Genomic DNA, 22,196 nt, shown 5'->3' with positions numbered 1-22,196 from the left:
AATCGTAATCGTTTGTTTCATTTCCGGTTCCGGTCTCCGGTTAATTCGAATCATAATAAATAAATAAATATGTCTTCAATAATGAATAGAATTCGTAATTTAAATACTGGTCTAAGTTATTGTTTTAATAGGTATGGAATGATTTATTTAATTCCATTCCTTCTATATGCTATGTATAAGTCTGCTTTTTACTGTGTTTGATTCTTTGGTCGGGGGTCGAATTTAAAGGTCGTCGGAAGAACCGAAATCAAATGTTTTTTATGCGATTATATTCAAATCATATATTTCAATTTAATTTTAATAGTTTTTGAAATTAAATCTGACATATAATGAAGATATTTGTGAAAGATCTAATGAATAATGACATTTTTTCTGGGTGGTGTAACTTCAAATATGGAAACTTTTAACAAGGGAAAAAAGTTAAATCAAAAGTTGCAGGTTTTATTTTCTTCATTATTTTGAAAACTGTTTGGATTTTTCTGTTTATCTTCCTGGAGTTATGGCATTTTGTATAAAAGCAATATGTCTTTTTCTTTTTAAAAAATACCTTTACATTTGTAAAGAATAAAATATAATTTTTTTTTTTTTTTTTTAAATTTAGATAGATTTTAAAGTGATAGCAATCATTTTAAAGATTTCAGCATATTAAAAATGTGACAGATGAATACAGGGTTTTTTTAAATAAAACTATTTATTAAAATTAAAAAATAGCTAAATTTTAAATTTACTTTTAAGAAAAACTGTCTGGGATATAATCAAATGGTGAAAAAAAAAAGTTTTTAACCAAACCAGTTTTACAGAAATTAAATCAAAATATAATTAATATACTGATTTTAAAATAAATGAAATGTGTGTGTCAAAACATTATATAAATATGAGTTTTGATTCCAATGAAATACAGAAAGGTCAAACTTCCTTGACTGATTTTTCGGTATTTTTTTAAGAATCTAGATCACCTAAAATTTGAATCAAAAGTGAAGATTGAATAGCCAAAATAGTCTTGATGGAAAGTAATGATACTTAGCAATTCTAATACTTAGTTTGAATTTTTCCATAAATAATTTACCAGAAGTAGCAATCTTATGTAGTTGAATTGTTTGCAAAAATGTCATAAACTTGGTGATCATATTTATTCTTAAGTTTAAACCGAAGTGCTGTGTTCTGTCCGAAATAAAATGTGATCAGGAAGAAAAGAGGATTGTGGCTTGTAAAGGATTTTATATAGAGTTTGTATCTGAGTTATAAACACTTGAACTACCAGAGATCAATATAAACATAGAATCTAACAGATATCAGCCATTCATTTTTACTGGTCTGGTAGTTCTAGAAGTAATAGTAGAATAAAATAAGGGAATCTAAAATTTGATAGGATCTATACTGATATGCAAACATGTCCTCAAATAACATTATTTTTCTTGCAGATCTTTTTCTTTAGGAAAAGTTAATAACACAAATAGCAAAGATGGATGGTTTAGTAAACTTTTAATGGTTCGGAAAATTGACCCAGGCCATGATTCACATTCAAAGTTATTATCTGCTTCCGAAATAATTTATGAAATGCAATGTGAGTAATATTTCTTGTCTTTGTATATGCTAATAAACTAATGCTAGTTCTTTCATTAGTGTACTTTGCAAGAAAAATCTGCATTACATTAATTTCTAGAGTAAAACAAAATCATTGAGAGTTATTAAAGGTTTAAAAATTGAGAGATGTAAAAAAGTTAAAATGCAAGATTTTGCAATTGCATTCAATACCTGAAGTTTCCACCAAATTATATATTGCAAATGTAACACTAATTCATATTTTAAAAGAATTATAATATTCCACTGTATAGGAATTTTTAACTGTCATACATATCGTGCAAATTCTGCCTTATTTAGCTGTATCTAAAAAGATTTTCTTTAAATTGGCCATAAATATTATCAGAAATAGAAAACAAAATTCAAAACTTGATAACTTATACTTAATATTTAGTTGTTAAATTAATGCATGCTTTCATTTAACAGGTACTTTTAGATGGTAAGCACTGTTTTTCTTTCTGTTTTTTCTTCTATTTAATGGCATTATCATCAAAAGGAGTGGTTTAAAATATATATTTTGTAAAAATAATTTTCATATGTTAGCAATTAGCAAAGAAGTAAAACTTTGCTTAATGTACCTGTATGTTAGTGAAGAAAATCTTAGGAAGACAAATAAAAAATAATGAAAAAAAGTTTTTGTTTATCTTTACTTTAAATTAAAGATAAGTTTTAAAATAATGAAATTAGGATGCTAGATAAAAGAATTTTAATTTTTAAAATTCAAATAAATGACAAAAATGAAAAATATTTTTTTGAAAATAATAATGATTTGTTTTCTTTCGTGATGCACTAATTTTTTTCCCTTCTATCTTTAAAAGATCAATTATTTTAAGAAGCTATTAGTAAATATACCCCTAGAATCATTCAAACAAACACAAAATATTTATGGTAAAGATTAAACATTTTATAACAAAAAATTTTTTATCATAAAATTCAGACTTTGAGGTGCATTGAGTTACTATTACATTATTTATATACCAGATTTCATATTTGTAAGAGTAATATATAGGCTAATCGAAAGTCCATTTCTTATTGAAATTAACCCTTATGCTCATTTTGTATAGTATACCATACATACAACTTTATAAAAATATACTACCACTATAACTATTTTTAACTTAGTTTTATTAAACACATGACATTTCTAGACGTTTATTTATACTTCAAAAATAAAAATAGTAGTTTATCTGTCGTAATATTAAATCAGTTGTGAAAAATAACCGTCAAGATGCGCCGCTCAGGTTTATCTCAGGTAAGTTTTATTTTATTTTTATGTTTGTACCCCTAAATATGTATGTTTATTATAAAATACACATGCCTAAATGTTTGTTCTTACACATTTTTATATATGCATACCTATATACATTTTTTTTTTTCTTTTCCTCAAAAAAACAATCTTGCCACAATAAGGGTTAAAATATTTCATTTAAGAGGTCTCATTTGGATTTGGACATTTTTCCGTCAGCAGTACATTTATTGTTTTAATTTGAAGATGAGAGGACATCATTGTAATTTGGCAAACTATGACTAAAATTTCACAGGTTTTTGTCTAATGGCACATTAACATAAAAGTCTATTGAAATTTTTTGCCTAGTATTTTCATGTATATATTAGTAAAATTTTAATTAATTAGTTTATTTCCATTTTTAGTTATTGAAAAGAATGAATAATTGAATTTTTGCTTTATAGAATGTAAAAACCCTTATTGACACATTTTGCACTATATTTGGTAATTATTATTTTTTAAACAATAATGATAATTCTTAAATTATCATTTATAATTGACTATTATAATATTTAGTTTATTATTGTAATAATTATTATATAATTGAATATCATAATTTTTCTAAGACCATCTTTTAAGTGATAACCTGTAAATGATATATTTGCATGGTTGGGCAAGATATCTCAGTGCTTTGAACTCAAAAAAGTAATAAAATATATATTAATATATTTTCAGATATAAAGATTAGTACTTAGAGAACTGTAGACTATAGTTATTAATTTATTTTGATTTATAAAAATTAATTTGAATGAACAAATCAGATATGTTAATGAATATAAAAAGGTAATATCTTTGTTGTACGATACATTATATGTTTAAAATTAATAAATCTGTATCAAATTTTTTCTTTTGTTAATAATTTGTTTCATATTAATAACTTTATTGTATTTTTTCAGTGCACAGTGTTAATCCGGAACATATCGATCCATATTTACAAAATTAGTAAGTTTTTCTCTTTTTTTAAAAAATTTCAATTAAAATTTATGTTTATATTCCCAATGAGTCATAACAGTATCAAAACATAATATGTCCTGGTATCAAAAAAAAACTTTAATTGATGTGCAGAATTCCAATTTTCTCCACACTGACAGAAATTTATTTTATTTTTATAAATAGCTATAAATCATAAAATTATAATGATTTTAAAAAATTAAGAATTTTATCAAAATTTCTTAATTATTAATAATGTGTAACATGCTTTCCTTTCTCTATATTTTTGAAAATTGAAAAGTGTAATCAAATTAGAAAAATATTTTGAATATATTAAACTAAATACAATTCTTCTCTCATTCAGAATTGTTTACTAAAGTATCTTTTACTGCAGTAATTAATATTTTTATACAGTAATTATTTTTTAGTTTACATTCTGTTACTAAATAAAAAATTAATTTACTTAAGTAAGTTTGCCATAGACTAGTATAAGGATAATGGGGAACTTGCTGTTGATAATTATAAATCTGTAACAAATTTAGTTGAGGTGACAAAGTTTAAGTATTCTTGTATGTATGGTAATATTATGTTGCATCATATCTTTACATGGTTTACAAGAATTTCTTTAGATGAATTTATCAGAAATAGGGCTCCTACAAGCGCTAAAGCTTTATAAATTATCAGACTTTAAGGTTGGTGTTTTAATTATTTTTCCTTACAAATTTTGCTCAGAATTTTAGTTGTCTTTAATCAAGGCTTTTTAAAATCCTGACTATCAAGATGATATGTAAGGAGGATTCCGTGTATAGTTTAATTAAATTATGCAAATTAAAATTGGCAGTTAATGCAAACAATTTCAAGTTCTAGCAACCAGTTTTTGAATCCGAGTAACAAATGTCAGCTATTTGTACATCTTAATTTTTCATAATTTCAATAATTAAGTGAGAAGAATGATAGGGTGTTTTGCTGGTTTGGTAGATTTGTCTATTTTCATATTCTGAAACATTTTACACTTTTGTAAAATGCCAGTAGGTTTTAAATTCAGAAAAATAGAAATAAGATAAAATGGTGGGGAGAGGTTTATTTTATACTAAGCAATACGTTGAAATATGAAACAAAATAGTACAACTCCAACGAAAATGAACATCAATATGGAGTAAGAATATCTAAAAAGAAAAATTTGACTAACAAAGAGCTCTAGAAACTGCTATTTTTATTCACTGTACATCATCCTTCTGTGGAGTAAAATCATCCTGTAGTGGTGGAAGCAAATATCTGAAATGAAAGGTAGTTATAATTGTTTCATTAATTATTTTTTAATTGTAAAATTTAGTGAATATTAAAGGAGATCCAGTGTGAGATTTTTTTTAGAACCAGTGTGAGGAACCATATTTTTCTGCCTGACCCCCAATTGTGACAACAAACCACAATTTCCCTTGTCAACAACCTCTTTTTCATATGGAAAATATACTGATAATAAAATGTCTTAGTACTTTTATAATTGTAAACATTTTTATTGTATATTTTTTTTCTTTCCAGCTATGATTTCACTAATGTTATCTTTCTTTTTTTTTTTCGTTGCATTTGTAGTGAACAGTATTCAAAAACTGCTTCCCAAAAGTCAGATGGAGCTGAATTGGTTGGCAGTTTTAGAGTAGAAATAGGAGATCAAGATCAATTTAGTAAGTGTTTGCATATGCCGCAGTGCTAAAATAATAAATATTTGAAATAACTCATAGGCATTTAACCTAATAAACATTGAATCTATTCTTCCAAAAGTCAAACAACAACAAACATCTGTGTTGTATTACTTTATAAAAATAGCTTTTTTAGTACGCTTTAAGCTAAACTTTTTTAGTATATAAAAAAATTTTCAAATGTACTTCTGTGTTACATTATTAGTATTCTGTGTTACATTACTGCTCTGCGTTAGCCTGTTTTTTACCATATAAATAACTGTATGGAATATTGACTGAAATTACATAAAAATGTTTACTGTAGAAGATCCATGCATCAGTTGCAGATTCTTTGATACATCTGCATATGCCTTGTCAAATTAAAACATAGACAAGGCATTGCAAGAAATTATGCTTTCAATTCTTGTGTGATAAATGCATCTTGATATGTTTTTGTACTTTGCAATACTGGAGTTTTCAGTTTAATGTATTTCATATTCTGTTATAGTACTCTCAGAATATTGAATTGTTTTGGAATTTATCATTTCAGTATAATCTTATATATAGTATAGTACTTCAGTATAATCTCTTAGAATAATTGTTACTGAAATATATATGTATATATATTGAAAAAACATTTCACCTTGAAAAATAAAAGTAACGTATGTTTTTTAATGATCTAAGGAGATTTTGGAAAAGGTAGCAGCTCTACACCCACTTGCCTGTAGGGTTCCTTCTGAAAATTTTATTACTATTTATATTTTTTTATAAAATATTTTTTCACTTTAGTGCCATTTGATGTTTTACATATTTTTCATTTTTAACACACAGTTGTTATTCACCTTCGACTGTAATTGAGTGTGTAGAAGCTTCAGGATCATATGAAAAATTCATAATTCTTTCAAAAGGATATTAAATCAATTCTAGATATTTTTGCTTTTAACATATCAATTTAAAAAAATTCTGATTATTGATATAATTAAAAACTGTACATGATTGAATTAAACAATATTCACTTATTAAAATATGATGATTGTTTATCGATATTTCTAGTTCATATATGGCGCTACAAGCATGGCTACCCACATGCTCACCAATTCCTAGAACTTTGCCATACAGACAAGGATCTACAAAATCTCATTAAAGACCGTATTCGATATCTGCGGCACAGGGAGAACCAATTCATGCTCTCTTTCAGCTTCTGGGGGCATCCAGAACCTCGAGGAGATAATAATATGTATGAGATGAGATCGTATGTTCTCAAGGTAAGTGTTGTCTTGGTTCATTGATTTTAATTAGGATTCTCTAATTTCATTCGAATAAAGCTAAATTGGATGCTGTTAAGTAATTTGGAATCAGTTATCATTTTATGGATTTCAAACCATATGTTGTAAACTTCACTTGAAAGTGTAACATTTTTTTAAAGATGGTATCAAATGCAGCCTATTATATTACAGATTATAACACAATAATTAATTTTGGTAAAAATGTACAATCAGACCTATTTTCTGTAACATGTCATAACATATTAGGAATATGGATATCTAAAAATATTTACAGCATACAATAGTCAATGAATTTCATTAAAAAATATCCAAAAGGTTCTCTGATAAATTGAGCAATGATGAAATCGAATCCTGTGATGCTTATCATCCTAATTGCAAGAGAAGTTATTGGAAACCCATTAGTATCTAACTCTCTCAAGAGATGTCCCTTAATAACAAATTGATCCTGCATGTAATTACTAATATAAAGCTAATTCACAATTTAAAAAAAAAAATTCTCTGCCATATAGTTATATTGGAGAGAATTTTTTTTTATTGCAATTTTATTTTTTAGTTCTCATTTACATAAAGAGAAATTATTATAATTGTGAAAAAATCAATTTTGACTTTTGATGAAATTTCATGTTTCAGACCTCGCGGAGACCAAAAAAAAAAAAAAAAAAAAATATTATTATTATGCATGCTTGTGAACAAGATAATTGAAAAAAGCTTTGAGTAAAATGAATGAAATTTGATAAATAGTCTTTATACCAGCATAGTAGATTTTATCAAATTTTAAACAAAATCTATTCACAGAGGGAAAATTCACAGAGGGTATTTATAAGAGCAAGTAGCTATGAAACTTGCAAAGCATAAAAGAGCTAGATGGAAAAAAAAGTGAATATATGAAATAGAATCTCAGAAGTAATCTGTGAATGGTTTATTCATTTGCATGCATATAAACACAATAATTCAAAAACATAATATCTTAAATAAATTACATTTTGGATGTTATTTTATAAATAAAAAAAATTTTGGTTGTATGGCAGAATTTAGTTTTAGTTGGTAAAAAAAAACTTTTTCCAAAAGCATACATAATTTTTTTTACTATATAACTAAAGCACAAAATGCTTGTGTTGAACATCCTGAACTTTTTGAGTTCATGAATTTTACTGCTGACATACTTTTGTCAACCTACTACAACCTACTTTTTTGTACAAGCCATATTATCTTAAAATATTTATTTTCATTCCTTATTTCATAGCCATGCATACTATTATTTTAAAATATCTCATTTCGGCAATGTGCTCTGAGTAAAATATAGTGCATCAAGATTAAAATATAATTTTGATTTTATCAGAATAAAATAAAATGTATTAAGGCAAGTAAAAATGTATTCAAAATATTTTTAGTCCAAAACCTTGTGGCATGACAATATTTAAGATTCAACTTTACTTGCAAATTCACCAAATTATGCTAAGAATGCTGTATTAAAAGCATTATTATGTTAAAAAGAGATTCTCGATTATGTGATTGTGCAATTAATTGATCCAAACAAATTTTCAAAGGATATGCACGTAAATAAGTATTATATAGAACTTTGGGGAAATTTTGGTGGGAAAAAAAGGGGGGGGGACACAGAGGCACAAAATTTTATAATAAACAAACCTCAAATAAAAAAAAAAGTAAAACATATTTGGCAACCCAATTAGTTTATGTTATATACTTTCAGATTTAGCTTAGTAGCATTTCTGTTTCATGCATAAATATTTTGTGTTTTATGCATTTGAAATACAAAATTATTTAAATATGAAATCTTTTGCCAGTACTGTTATTACGCATATACATGCTGAAATTCTAACTGAATATTTAATTTCTAAAACAACTAATTAAATTACAATTTGTAACTGACATAACAACTGTAACTACAATTCGTAACTGATGTAACATTGTCATACTAAAGTCAATGTACCCTTTAATAAAAATTAACTTTGTTTTGCTGCTTCATTCAACAGTATGAAAATTATTCAAATAAATAAAAAGATCCTTTATTGAAAACTTTATTGCCATATTTCATACAAGTTTAAGTAATAATTTTATTTTCTGGATCTTATGTTAAATAATAAAAATTTCATTTTTGCTGAATCAACTAAATTACCATTTTCCAGTGACACTCAGGTAATTAGTTAAAAAACGAATGTGTCAGAAGTATGTCACATTCTTTAATTTATGAGTAAACTGAAGTATTATGGAACATCTTAAGTATTATTTATTACATGCTTACACTTTGTGATCATAAATATGTTTTGATAGTGATATATATAATGTTGTTCTTTTCTTACTATTGTGGCTTTTTATCATACTTTGGGTGCAACTTCTGTTTAGTTTATATAGATAACTAATATCTCCAGTATCCCTTTTGTTCTCTTTGTTTGGAATTTAAAATTAACCAACTAATTTTTTTTTTTTTTTTTCATTTTTGTATTAAATCTCTGTCTGTTGAATTTAATCATTTTTAAGAGAATATATTAAAACCCTTTTTTTCCCTCCAGTTTAGACTCCCAGGCTTTTACATAAAATTCTTTGAAATCTTTCATTTTGTTATATATTCTTATATGTGAGCATATAACAAATAACAGTGTTCAGTGGTATAAAACATTTTAAATTTTACATTTCTCTAAAACAAAAAAGATTGATTGAAGCATATCAAACACTTTATAAAGTGTTCGGCATGTATACTTGCATTATTTTGCTTTGTATTATTGCCTGTGTAATTTTTCCTCCATATATGTGTTGTTGACAATATCATGCTTCATATATTTGAATGTTAATGTATTCTTTTCTTTGGTCCGTGCAGCCAGGCACAATGATAGAGTGGGGAAACAACTGGTGAGTTTTAGCTGAAATTTTTGCATGCTGTGCTTCTTTTTCTGCCTTTTTCCCCCTTCTCTTTCTGTAGAAGTTTTTAAAGAACTGAAATTACTCAGAAAATGACATTAAGTTAAAGGGTTAAAAAAATTGATTGGGAATTTTTTTTTTTAAAGAATTTTTTTCTCTTATAAATGTTTTTACTATTTTTTTGAGTCTGTCTGAAATAAATGAATTTTGATTTTTCATTACTCTGCATTTCATTACTCTGAATTTTCATTACTCTGCCATTTTGATAGCCAGCAAGAAAAATATTTTGTTATATTGAAAAAAAAAAAGTTTTTTCCTGAAATATAAATTTAATTGTTTTAGCAACTCAATTTTGATAAAGCTTCTGTTTGGAATTGAAAAAATTTGTTGTAAAAATTATTTATCCACACTTTGAAATTTTTTTTATTATTGATCATTTTACCCTTGCATTTTAGAAATTTTCACTGGTTTCCCCCCCCCCCCTTATAGGTATTAGCATGTTTTCTGTTGATGTGTATAAAATTTGCACAAAATCATAGAATCTTAAGAAATAAATCTTGAGGGAAAAGTTTGTAACTATGCATGCTTTTAATTTTATATGTTTTAGTGCATGATGTTTTCAAGCAATTAATCATTGTTTATTCATATCAAATAGTATGTGATATATGATATAATAATTTTTGTTGGTATGTTATAAATTTCTTAAATGATTAAAAGTGAATTATTTTATAAAAACCGTCTGAAGATGTTTTGAATATTTCTTTAACCTGCATTTAATGCTTTGTTTATTCTGATTTGACATGCACTATATTTCTTTTATAAAAGATTTATTTTAAATATTGAGATTTTTATGTTCAGAAATGTCACTATTCAAGGTGATATAGTAGAACAGGTATATATAATAATTTTTAACCAGTTAGTATTTGAAATACAAAGAATGGAATATTTTAATAGAGGCCATTCTTTGCAAATTCTATGTCTTTGCATTAGCTGTATTTCTTCCACAACTATCATTTTGTCACAGTTATGTGATAAATTCCTAATAAAGTTTTCACTTCATAATTGTATTAATTTAGGTTAGAATTATTTTAATAAACTTCATTAACTTACTGCATCATTTTTTATAACCAAATTCGTAACAGATTAATCCTAAATTTACATTACCTAAATGTCAATGTTGTTGCAACTCCATTTATTTATACTTGAACTTTCCCTGATCACGAACGTGGCTTCAAACTATGACGCAAGGATTAAAGCGATGTCATGTGCGCCGGTCGCGGATTGGTTCTTAATTACATCACAAAATGATGTCATATGTAGAATTATAGTATAAATGCACCTCTCTCTGTAAAACTGTACGTCTTTTTGTGTATGTCTCTGTGCTGTGCTGTTAATAAAGATGTTTATTCCAATAACCGTCGTAAAGATTTCTTTGCAGAACCTGAGTTTGTAAAATCTGGCGTCCGTGACAGGACGTGTTATTGGAAATAGAATTTGATAAATAGAATTAGTTATGGATCTTAAAGCACAAAAGGCGCAGAGACGAGTACTAAGGACTGCATTTACCTTAGTCGCAAATAAGATAGAAAATGAGCTTAAGAATGATGTAGTAGATTTAGGAAAGATTTCGTTGCTACAAGTGCAATTGAAAGATAAATATTTAAGATTAGAAGCTGTGCAAGAAGCAGTGTCTGGAGCTTTGCTACAGTTAGAAGATGATGGAAGAGAGTTCGAGGCTGATTTCACTGAGGCAGAAGGCAGAGAGGCAGAGAGTAGTATTCTAAAGGTATTTAGAATACTACTCTCTCATCGATAAGAAGTTGAAAGAGACTGTTATTTCTGAAGTACCAGACACACCAAGAAAGTTCAAGTTACCCAAGCTCGAACTGAGGAAATTTGATGGAGACCCAAAGGAGTTCCTTTCGTTTTGGAGCCAGTTCCAAAAAATTCACGACGACCAGGACATCCCTGACGAAGACAAGATGCAGTATCTTGTGGCTTCTGTCGAACCCAAGTCAAAGGCGGAGAGACTCATTCTTAGTTTTCCGGCTACTGCAGCGAATTATCCTAAGGCAGTGGCGCAATTGAAAGAGCGGTTTGGAAGAGAAGATCTGCTCGTCCAAATTTATGTTCGGGATCTTCTGACAATGGTTATGAAGAATGCTGTGTCCAGTAGAGCGAAAACAGACCTTTCAAGACTATATGACGAGTTGGAGGGAAAGCTGAGAGCCCTGGAGAGCCTAGGACGAACAAAGGAAAAGTTCGGCGATTTCCTAGCCCCCCTGGTTGAGAGCTGCCTGCCCGAAGAAGTGCTTAAGACGTGGGAACGCAACAGAAATCACCACGAATTATGCGACAACACCGCCGAAAAGAACACTCGCTCCTTAGAGAATCTCATGACTTTTCTCCGTCAAGAGGTGCAGGGTGAAGAGATGGTTGTGTTAGCAAGAACAGGATTTGCAGCGAATCAAATTACCCGTAAAAAAGAATATGTTCCTGCCCCTCTAAACGAGATTAGTGGAGATATGGCTACTACCGCAGCCCTGGTAAGCTTAAAATCCACTGACAATAAAGTTGTCTGTATTTTTTGTGATAAACCCCATCCAAGCCATAAATGTTTTTCAGCAAAGAAAATATCTCTTAATGAAAAGTTAAAAATATTGTCTAAAAAGGGAGCCTGCTATTCATGTTTAACTAAATCAAATCATATCAGTAGGCAGTGTGACTTAAAATCTAAACTGAAGTGTAATTTCTGCTCTTTATCTCATTATGATATTATGTGTAGTAAAAAACCTGATAAATCTCCAAGTGTTAAAAATTCTCCTTCCACTATTACTCTTTCTAATCAATGTAGCAGAAATCGAACAGTTTATTTGCAGACTCTCTGCGTAATTGCGCGAGGTCAAGGTCGAGAAAAACGCGTAAGAATTCTTTTAGATTCAGCTAGCCAGTATTCTCACGTGAGTGAAAGATTAATTGCGCACTTGGGATTAATACCACATAGATATGAAAACGTAATTCACTCCCTGTTTGGAGGAACGCAAACGAAGCCTAAGCAACATGGAGTTTATTCTATCGAGCTGTCAGCTTTGAATAGAGATTACTCTTGTTGTTTAGAAGTTCTTTCAGAGGGAAAGATATGCAACAGTGTCCCGAAAATAACAGATCAGCGAATTCTTAACAATTTAAGAGAATTGAACATAGAGTTTTCGGATTCATTCAGCGAAGATTTAGAGATCGATGTGTTAGTGGGTTCGAACGTGTTGGGTCGAATTTTACTGAAGAAATGTTGTGAATTAGATTCCGGTTTATCTGTGGTTGAGACTAAACTGGGAAATACAATTATAGGAATGCAGAATGAAGTGTGTCATATTGATAGAAATGTTATGACAACACTTGCAATGTATGTAAGAAGTATTAAATTAACTGATCTCTGGGATCTCGAAAATTTAGGCATCTCAAATCCAACACTAGTGGAAAGCAAACACAATTCTTATGAAGAAGCTTTAAATGATTTTCAGCAGAAGTTAACAATTCTTCCTAACGGAAGGTACGAGTTACAGCTTCCGTGGAAACATGATCCAGCTAATTTACCTGATAACAAAGGTTTAACTTGGGTTAGACATGAGAAAGTGATCAAACGGGCTGCAAGTAATGGCTTTCTCAGAGAGTATCAAAAGGTTTTCGAGGATTGGGAAAATTTGGGGATTATTGAAAGTGTACCGGAAGAGGAAGTAAAAGCAACTAAATGTCATTATTTGGCGCATAAGCCCGTAATAAAACTGCAAAGTGAAACCACAAAGTACCGTCCCTGTTTTGACGGGTCGGCTTGTGAAAGGGGTAAACCATCATTAAACCAATGTTTATATAAAGGTATAAATCTTTTAGAAGTAATACCCGATATTTTAGATAGGTTTAGACTCTATCCTATAGGATTAAGTGCAGATATAGAGAAAGCTTTTTTAATGTTGTCAGTACATCCAAAAGATAGAGACTATCTTAGATTTTTTTACCCTAGTAAAGAGGGAGAATTGGTGTATAGACATTGTCGAATTGTTTTTGGTTTAAATTCTTCTCCTTTCCTATTAAACGCATCCATAAAGCATCTATTAGATAACGCCCCACTTGAATACTATGATGTTGTAGAGAAATTAAAATGTTCATTTTATGTTGACAATTGTTTATCTGGTGTACATAATGTAAAGGAGGAAGAAAATTTCATTGATACTGCTAAAAAGGTATTGTCAAAAGGTTGTTTTAATTTACGAGGTTGGCAAAGCAATGTAGCTTGTAAATATGTTTCTCAACATACAGGAGATGCGTCAGTTTTAGGCATGTTATGGAATTTAGACGAAGATACCTTGAGATGTAACATAAATTTTGAAATCTTAACGTGTGAAACAAAAATTACTAAAAGGTTCATTTTATCATCAGTGCAAAAAGTTTTTGACGCAAACGGGTTGTTATCTCCAGCTACATTGCCTCCCAAATTATTATTGCAAGAAACTTGGAGGTTAAAACTGCCTTGGGATTCAGAATTACCTAAAAATATTGTGAATAAATTTGTGAAATGGATAAATGAAATGTATTTGTTAAAAGAAGTTACTGTGCCTCGATATATTGCCATAAATGGAACTTCTGAAATCCATGTTTTTGTTGATGCATCTAAAAGCTCATATGGTGCATGTGTATTTGTTCGAACTGTTGTAGAAAATGATGTAAAAGTTTCACTTTTACGTTCTAAGACTAGAGTAGCCCCCTTGAAATCTCTTACCATTCCTAGATTAGAATTAATGGCCTGTTGCATTGGAGCTAGACTTGCAAATTCAATTGTCCGTGCTTTACATCTACCAGAAATAAAAGTAACTTACTGGACCGATTCAGAAGTGGCTCTTTGGTGGATAAGAGAGCAAGGAAATTGGTCTGTGTTTGTGGCCAATCGGGTAAAAGAAATAAGGGAACTTACCAAATTTCAGTCATGGAGGCATGTTCCAGGTAATATGAATATAGCAGATTTGTTATCACGAGGTTGTACCCCCAAACAGATGTTAGATTCTAAATGGTGGGAGGGACCTCAATGGTTAAAAAAAAGTAGAGAACAGTGGCCTGCCAGTGAAATTAATTGTGAACCTAAGGATGTTATTTTGGAAAAAAGGAAGTCTGAATTAGTTAATGTAAATATTTCTGAGGAAGTGGTCCCGTGGTATGCTGTACGATTTTCCAAATACAATTCAATAGTTCGTTTAATGGGTTGGATTTTAAGATTCATCAATAATTCTAGGGTTCCTGTTGAGGAAAGGAAACTTTCCAAACTATCGTCGGACGATATAGAAAAAGCTGAAAGGGTGTTAATTCGGTTAGTGCAAGGTAAAATGTTTCCTAATTTGAAGTCGATACCCATTGTAAATGTCTTTAAAGACAATGAGGGAATCCTTAGAGTTAAAACTAAAATAACCGAGAGAAAAGATGATCCAAATTTTATTGCTCCTATTTTGATGCCTAGTAAATGCCTTTTAACCACAAGATTAATTGAATATTATCATTTAAAAAACTGTCACGCTGGGGTTCAAATTCTTACGTCTATACTGCGTGAAAAATTCTGGATAATGAAAACGCGAAAAACGGTTAGGGAAGTAGTTATGAAGTGTGTGCCTTGTCGTCGATATAGCTCAAACTCTCCTATGAGTGATCCGGTGAGTCTGCCTGCAGATCGTGTTAAAGATGCTAACGCGTTCGACATCACAGGTATTGATTTGGCAGGACCTCTTTTTACTAGAGATGGAGGTAAGGTGTGGATAGTACTTTATACCTGTGCCATTTATCGGGCGATACATCTAGAGCTAGTAAGTTCATTGTCCACTGAGTGTTTCATGCTTTCTTTAAGACGGTTTATAGCACGTCGTACTAGACCAGAAACTATATATACAGATAACGGAACTAATTTTGTTGGCACCAATAGTGAATTGAAAAATCTAGATTGGGATGGGATAATGCGAGAGACCGACATTAAACCTATTAAATGGAAGTTCAATCCTCCAACTGCCGCTTGGTGGGGAGGATGGTGGGAGAGATTAGTACGAGTAATTAAAGAATTATTGAAGCGTACTTTAGGTAAGGCAATTTTAAAATATGAAGAACTTTTAACTGTTCTGTGTGATTGTGAAGCGGTGGTGAATTCTCGTCCATTAACCTATATTTCGGAAGATCCGAATGATTTAATACCATTAACGCCAAGTTTGTTTTTAAACGGGAAATCTTCATATGATACCATAGATTTAGATTTAAGTGAATTCTCTAAGTTTCAGAAAAGAATAAGGTATCGTAGAAAACTGATCCATGATTTTAGATCACGTTTCAGGAAAGAATATCTTGGTCAACTACGTCAAAAACGCCCAGGAAAGTCTGGTCATGATTTCAAAGTTGGTGAAGTCGTGATGATTGAAGAACCATCCAAAAAGCGCGTGTATTGGCCTTTAGGAAAAGTAATAAGTCTGCTTCCAGGTAGGGATGGTAAAGTCCGTACCTTGAAATTAAAACTTAAGAACTCTGAACTGATTCGTCCAATTCAAAGAGTTTATCCACTCGAAGTACCGTTTATAAATAATGAAATTGTAAAAATTGATGGCGTTCCGACATCTAGTGTTAAAGAAAATGAATTAACCAGTAATGCAGTCATAAGAAATAGAATCACTAAATCAGGTAGATTAGTTAAAATACCTGAAAGACTTGGATTATTTAATGAGGTTTTACATGCTTTTGAGTGATAGCAATACACTCAAAAGGGTGGGAGAATGTTGCAACTCCATTTATTTATACTTGAACTTTCCCTGATCACGAACGTGGCTTCAAACTATGACGCAAGGATTAAAGCGATGTCATGTGCGCCGGTCGCGGATTGGTTCTTAATTACATCACAAAATGATGTCATATGTAGAATTATAGTATAAATGCACCTCTCTCTGTAAAACTGTACGTCTTTTTGTGTATGTCTCTGTGCTGTGCTGTTAATAAAGATGTTTATTCCAATAACCGTCGTAAAGATTTCTTTGCAGAACCTGAGTTTGTAAAAAATGTCTTGTATTATTTCAGGGCTAGAGGTGTAACTTACAGAAAAGAAAGTGCTGTTGCCGGCTTCTTTTCCCAAATAGGTCAACTATATATGGTCCATCATATATGGAGTATGTATACATTTTTTCTATATAGATCATTGTTTTTTATGGTAATTATACATAAAATTTACATTTATATCAGAAGATAATTTGTTTCTGAAGTTGGCAATGAAGAAACTGATTATAAATGATAAATTTAATTTAGAAGCTACAAAGAATTTGTACTTGGGCACACCATATTATTTATATTATATATTATTATAAAATCAATTCTTTTGAAGAGAATTTTTATCCATCTATTTCTTTTCCAGTGGTTTTGAAAATAAAATATTTGTCTCATAAAATTTGTTAAATAATGTTCAATAAAATATAAATCTAAATTTGGTAAAGACAATAAAAAGTGGTCATCTCTAGATGTTTTAAACTACAACTGCCAAATTTTTCCTTAATATACATTGGAAGATGGAAATGCATACCAGATATTTTTTAGGGTGGGATGGGGGTTTTAAACTGAAATTTTGAAGATAAAGAAACTGAAAAGTTGGCCTTTTTTTATCATTTAAAAAAATATTTGTGCACAAAATTAATTTTTACAACATTTTAGAATTAAAAAAAAAATGCTATCTATTCCAGCCTAGATGTGATGTAAATTTTTCAATTTAAATTTTGACAATTTTTAAATATATTATTTTATATAATTTTCAACAATTGATTTCATTGATGCAAATCATTTTCTTCAGTTGTTGAAAACAAAGGAATAAGAAGTCTACTTTTTATATCCACAGTTTACATGAGGAATTAAAAAAAAAAAATGAAATGAAATTCCTTTAACAACAAAGGGAACCTACAGTTTGAAATCTTTAATAGCAAATAATGTTTAATGGCAATGAGAAGTTTGGAGGTTTGACTCCATTAAAATAATGCATATAAACAGATATTATCTATACTTATAATAAAGCTCAATGTGTGTGTGTGTGTGTGTGTTTGTTGGCGCTCTACAGGCCAGACCGTTTGACATACAGCTACCAAATTTGGTACATGTATACCTTGGAGGTTGGGAATGTGCACCTGGGGTTTCTTTTTTCGAATTTTTAATTAGAATTTTAATTATTAATTAAAAACTAACTTTCCCGCCAAAAAAATCTTCCATTTTCCCCACCGCCAACTTTTCCGCCAAAAAAATCTTCCATTATCCCCAAACGAGAAAGGCTTCAGTTTTTTTTTCTCCCAACAGTAATGAGGCTAGGGTTAAAATTTTTCGGCGGATTATTTCAATCGGTTCTGTTTATTTTCTTAATGTTTGATGCATTTAAAATTAAACATTGTTAATGAATCAATCTTTCAGATTCATTCTGAAGTACTTTTGAATTAAAATAAAACAGAATAAAGGAAATTAAAAATTTCTAATCCGCATAGCGTTACCCCATCTGGCGTAGAAAAAAAATCACGTATTTGCGTTACGTAACTGGCGAAGAAAATTCACGCATGCGCATTCTGTTCTGATTGTTGCCATGACAACGTTATTAATGGATGATTTAAATTATTTTTGGGTTAGTTGCATGCTTTTGTAAGTAAATTGTATTTATGTTAGTTATATATTTTTTGTATATGCTTATAGTTTTAAGTGCATCGTTTTTTAACCGTTTATTTTAAACGATTCGTTTTATTTTCTTAGTTTTTGATGCATTTAAATTTAAACATTGTTAATTAATCGATCTGCTCATAATGAATCTAAGAAAATTTTGTTGACCAACTTTTGAGATATTACATAAATTAAAAAAAGATATTCTTTAGTGCCCATAAAGTTTAAACGCTGAGTGACTCTATTTTCAGTAATCAGATTATAAAAAAATGTTTTGTTTCAGTAAAAAATATTATTATATTAATTGAAGATAAATTCTTTCCACTTTAATTTAAAGCATAAATTCTACCGTTTTCAACCGTTTATTTTAAACGATTCGTTTTATTTTCTTAGTGTTTGATGCATTTAAATTTAAACATTGTTAATGAATCGATCTGCTCATAATGAATCTAAGAAAATTTTGTTGACCAACTCTTGAGATATTACATAAATTTAAAAAGATATTCTTTAGTGCCCATAAAGTTTAAACGCTGAGTGACTCTATTTTCAGTAATCAGATTATAAAAAAATGCTTGGTTTCAGTAAAAAATATTATTATATTAATTGAAGATAAATTCTTTCCACTTTAATTTAAAGCATAAATTCTACGGGTGCTAACAGAAAATGAGAGAGATACATATTACGTTATGACTGAAGGCCTTTATAATATTATGAATGAATTATATGATAATCAAAATTTGAAGTTTTAAAATATTTTGATGAAGAAGCTATTAAAGTAGAAATTGCATAAAATATTTAATTATTAAAATTTTAACGAACATTAAGATTGGCGAACCGGCTGGTCGCCAAAGGCGGCTAGTACACAATAAACAGAATAGATGTAAGACTATTAAAGTAGCGTATCTTTAATGTCTGTTACAATTCGATGCTTAAAAATACTTTATTGAAGGAATAATGCATAAGACATTTTACTAAAATTAAACATAAGCCCAATTTAATGTACAGTTTTGTACTTAAAATTGTTATGGATAATTTATGAAAAAAGGATTATTACAAAAAACAATTATCACTAGTGCGATTTGATTAAACTGCATGGTTATCAAGTGAGATTACTGTTTAGAACATAATAAAGAACTGTAAACTAAGGCTACACGCATCTCTTCACATATAGATTTTTCTGTCTTGCAGTAGAAACCTAAATAACTAGAAATATTTTGAAAGCAATTTAAACTGTCACTGCTGTTTTTGTGACATTTTTGTTCATTTTTAGAAATTTTTTTCCAAATCTTCTATTGTGAGAGGAAAGAAAATGAAAAATATTTTAAAGTAAATGCTTTATTTGTGTGAGTGCAGAGGTAAAAATTAATTAAAATTTTCTTAGGTTACAAGAATCTTCAAATGCGAAAGGATATCAGAGATGCTGCATGGAGAAAACCAGGATGGGATGAATGTGTTGCTCACACAGGTAAGGAAATGTTTTTATATAATGATCACATTCTACATGGAAGTTTTTTTTTAATTTCATATTCCAGAATAGAAATTAAAATTTTAAGATTTTTAAAAAAACAGACAAAATATTTTCTACTCTCTATTTTGATAATTTTTTATTGCTCTCCATTTATGCTATTGAAATCTGTACAAACTGTTAAAATATATAGTTTTTTTCATTAACCAGAGTTATTATTCTTTCAGTTCCACTGATTCGAGAAATGCAGAGTAGGTGGATGGCACCTACAAGTTTTTCACCTATCAAGTAGATTTTTGGGAATAGAATCTCTGTAGAAGTAGATGAAGCTGTCTTGGTTGACCCTTCCTCAATGGATTCCATCCATAGATTTGCACAATTATCAATGGAAAAAAGAGCTCAGAAGGTTTTCTTTTTTATGAAACAATTGTAATTTTACTTGTAAAATTGGAACTTTAAAAGAAAATCTTCTATTTACACGCTGTTTAAACTCTCCTGTTTGGTATGGAAAATGACAGATATTTTTCTGTATGAGTGACTCTGAATTTTAGGTTTTTAGTTATAGAAAGTGTTTATAAATACTGCCAATTTATTTTATAATATAATCAATTTCTGATGGTATGCCAGAATTGTACATTGAAATTTTCTTATTTATAAACTGACTATTCCTCATAAGCCAAATTCTATTAATTGATTGAACTTTTAATTTCCTGGAATTATAAGAATTGTTTGTAAATCTTAATACATTTTTGCTTATTACATGTTACAAATGTTTTACTTGATTTCAATTTTTTATGCTACAGCATGATATGAAATATTTTGGCATGAAATATGTAGTTTCTTCTTTGTCTTTCATTTTATCAAAGTATTTATTCCAGATGAAGACAAAAATCTCGTAAACGATCTGACTGGAAGATGAATTATTTATTTAGAGTAAGTCCTGTAATATATTTATATTCTGATATGTTACAGCACATATTATGTGAACAAAATGTTTTTATGTATTTTCACTAATATGGTTTTCATTGTTTTGATTTAAAGTATTTTTTCTGATTTTATTTCTGTATTTTGTTGTATCTGGAATATTTTTATCTAATTTGTATTTCTTGCCTTTAATCTTAAATTGTTGCAGGTATAAATGAAAAGTTCTGTTCTCTTAACACTTTATTCTCCCATACATTTACAGGTAATAAATAATGTATATCAAAATAAATAAAAAATTAAAGGAAAGACAAATGAAAAAATAAACTTTTTTTTATTTACGTAAATCTAATGCAAAATAGGGCAAAGGACTGTTGCCATCATTAACACAAAATAAAATCTAAAATCAAAATGCATAAAGATAAAGGTACCTTGTCCATAGCCTGAAATTTATTTATTCAAAGATTTTCTTACAAGTGTATTCAAAAATTTTAGGTGATTTATTTGTGTAAATGAATATTTTCTTAATTTTACAATTAAAGGGCACATGAAGAATTACTTAACTGGCACATTCTCTGCAGCCTTTCCTATACTATCATCTAAATTGTTATTGAGTGTTAATTTAATTTTATGTATTTGTTTTTTATGGAACATGATTTTTTAAAGGCAGTTCATATTGAAAAATAATATTTTCAATGCTGAAAAGAATGTCAGTTATTTGTAATTGAAAACCTAAAAATCTATGAAATCCAAACAGTGACTTAGCAAAGATAGTCGGTTCTCACAGCATAAATTTTTTTTGTCCTCATTTGTCATTTAAGGCTTAGCAAATATAAGCAAAAATAAGGTTTTGTTATTATTTTTTAACCCATAAAAGTGATATAAATTTTATCATTCTGTTGCTTCTTTAGAGACCAGCACTCAGGGCATCCATTCCCCCTTGCGCCTAATTATTGCATGACTGACTCAATACAAAATACGTAAAGGTGCATGAAAGATTGGTATATACTGTTTTTAAGTTGTTTCATTTTTAAACGAAATGTTTATTTCAACAAATTAAATAGATTCTCAACTTTTTAAGAGACTTATTATTTTATTTGCACATATTTTATTTCTGTTATTATATTACATTGTCTTATTTTGCATTTTCAAAAAATGCATAAGAAGATCTGTTTTGCCATAAAGGAATACATGTCCAATTAATGGCATAAAATGAAAGTATTTTTCCTTCTTTACTCTTTGACTTAAAAATAGTTTCTAATATTTTCATATTAATATTACGCATTTATGAAAGCTCCATTTGCTTTGCAACATGTTACAGTTTTGCAAAATTAATGTTTTCAAATTCCAATACTGGGGCTATGTCTTATCAGTATTATTTAAGCATTGGTAATACGTGAGTATAAATTTTTTGGCTCTATTTATTTTTATTCTTGTTATTCCTACTACTTTTTGAGATTCTGAAGTATCAAGTTTTTGTATTT

The 22,196-nt window shown here is 29.0% G+C and overlaps 1 protein-coding gene across 2 annotated transcripts; it reads left to right on the top strand.

Annotated features, from left to right (window-relative positions):
• Window positions 1–20: 20 nt before the first annotated feature.
• Window positions 21–21,787, top strand: LOC129971463 (protein NipSnap-like). Of its 2 annotated transcripts, none has more exons than XM_056085247.1 (9): window positions 21–131; window positions 1,422–1,564; window positions 3,763–3,808; window positions 5,387–5,478; window positions 6,526–6,737; window positions 9,595–9,626; window positions 16,725–16,813; window positions 19,708–19,791; window positions 20,019–21,787. In XM_056085247.1, the coding sequence occupies exons 1-9, from the start codon at window positions 70–72 to the stop codon at window positions 20,081–20,083; spliced, it is 825 nt and encodes a 274-aa protein (XP_055941222.1). In that variant the 5' UTR covers window positions 21–69; the 3' UTR covers window positions 20,084–21,787. The 2 variants fall into 2 exon arrangements, with proteins under 2 accessions (XP_055941222.1, XP_055941223.1); XM_056085248.1 differs by lacking the exon at window positions 21–131 and adding an exon at window positions 247–438.
• Window positions 21,788–22,196: the final 409 nt, after the last annotated feature.

This window comes from Argiope bruennichi, chromosome 6 (assembly GCF_947563725.1).
Source record: "Argiope bruennichi chromosome 6, qqArgBrue1.1, whole genome shotgun sequence".
Lineage (NCBI taxonomy): Eukaryota > Metazoa > Arthropoda > Arachnida > Araneae > Araneidae > Argiope > Argiope bruennichi.
The sequence above is the reverse complement of the archived record's forward strand: the minus strand, read 5'-3'. Positions and strand labels throughout refer to the sequence as shown.

Coding starts and splice junctions, on each gene's coding strand:
- LOC129971463 (XM_056085247.1), top strand. CDS start 70: ATGTCTTCAATAATGAATAGAATTCGTAATTTAAATACTGGTCTAAGT. Junction 6,738..9,594: donor TGAGATCGTATGTTCTCAAG/GTAAGTGTTGTC, acceptor TGGTCCGTGCAG/CCAGGCACAATGATAGAGTG. Junction 9,627..16,724: donor ATAGAGTGGGGAAACAACTG/GTGAGTTTTAGC, acceptor GTATTATTTCAG/GGCTAGAGGTGTAACTTACA.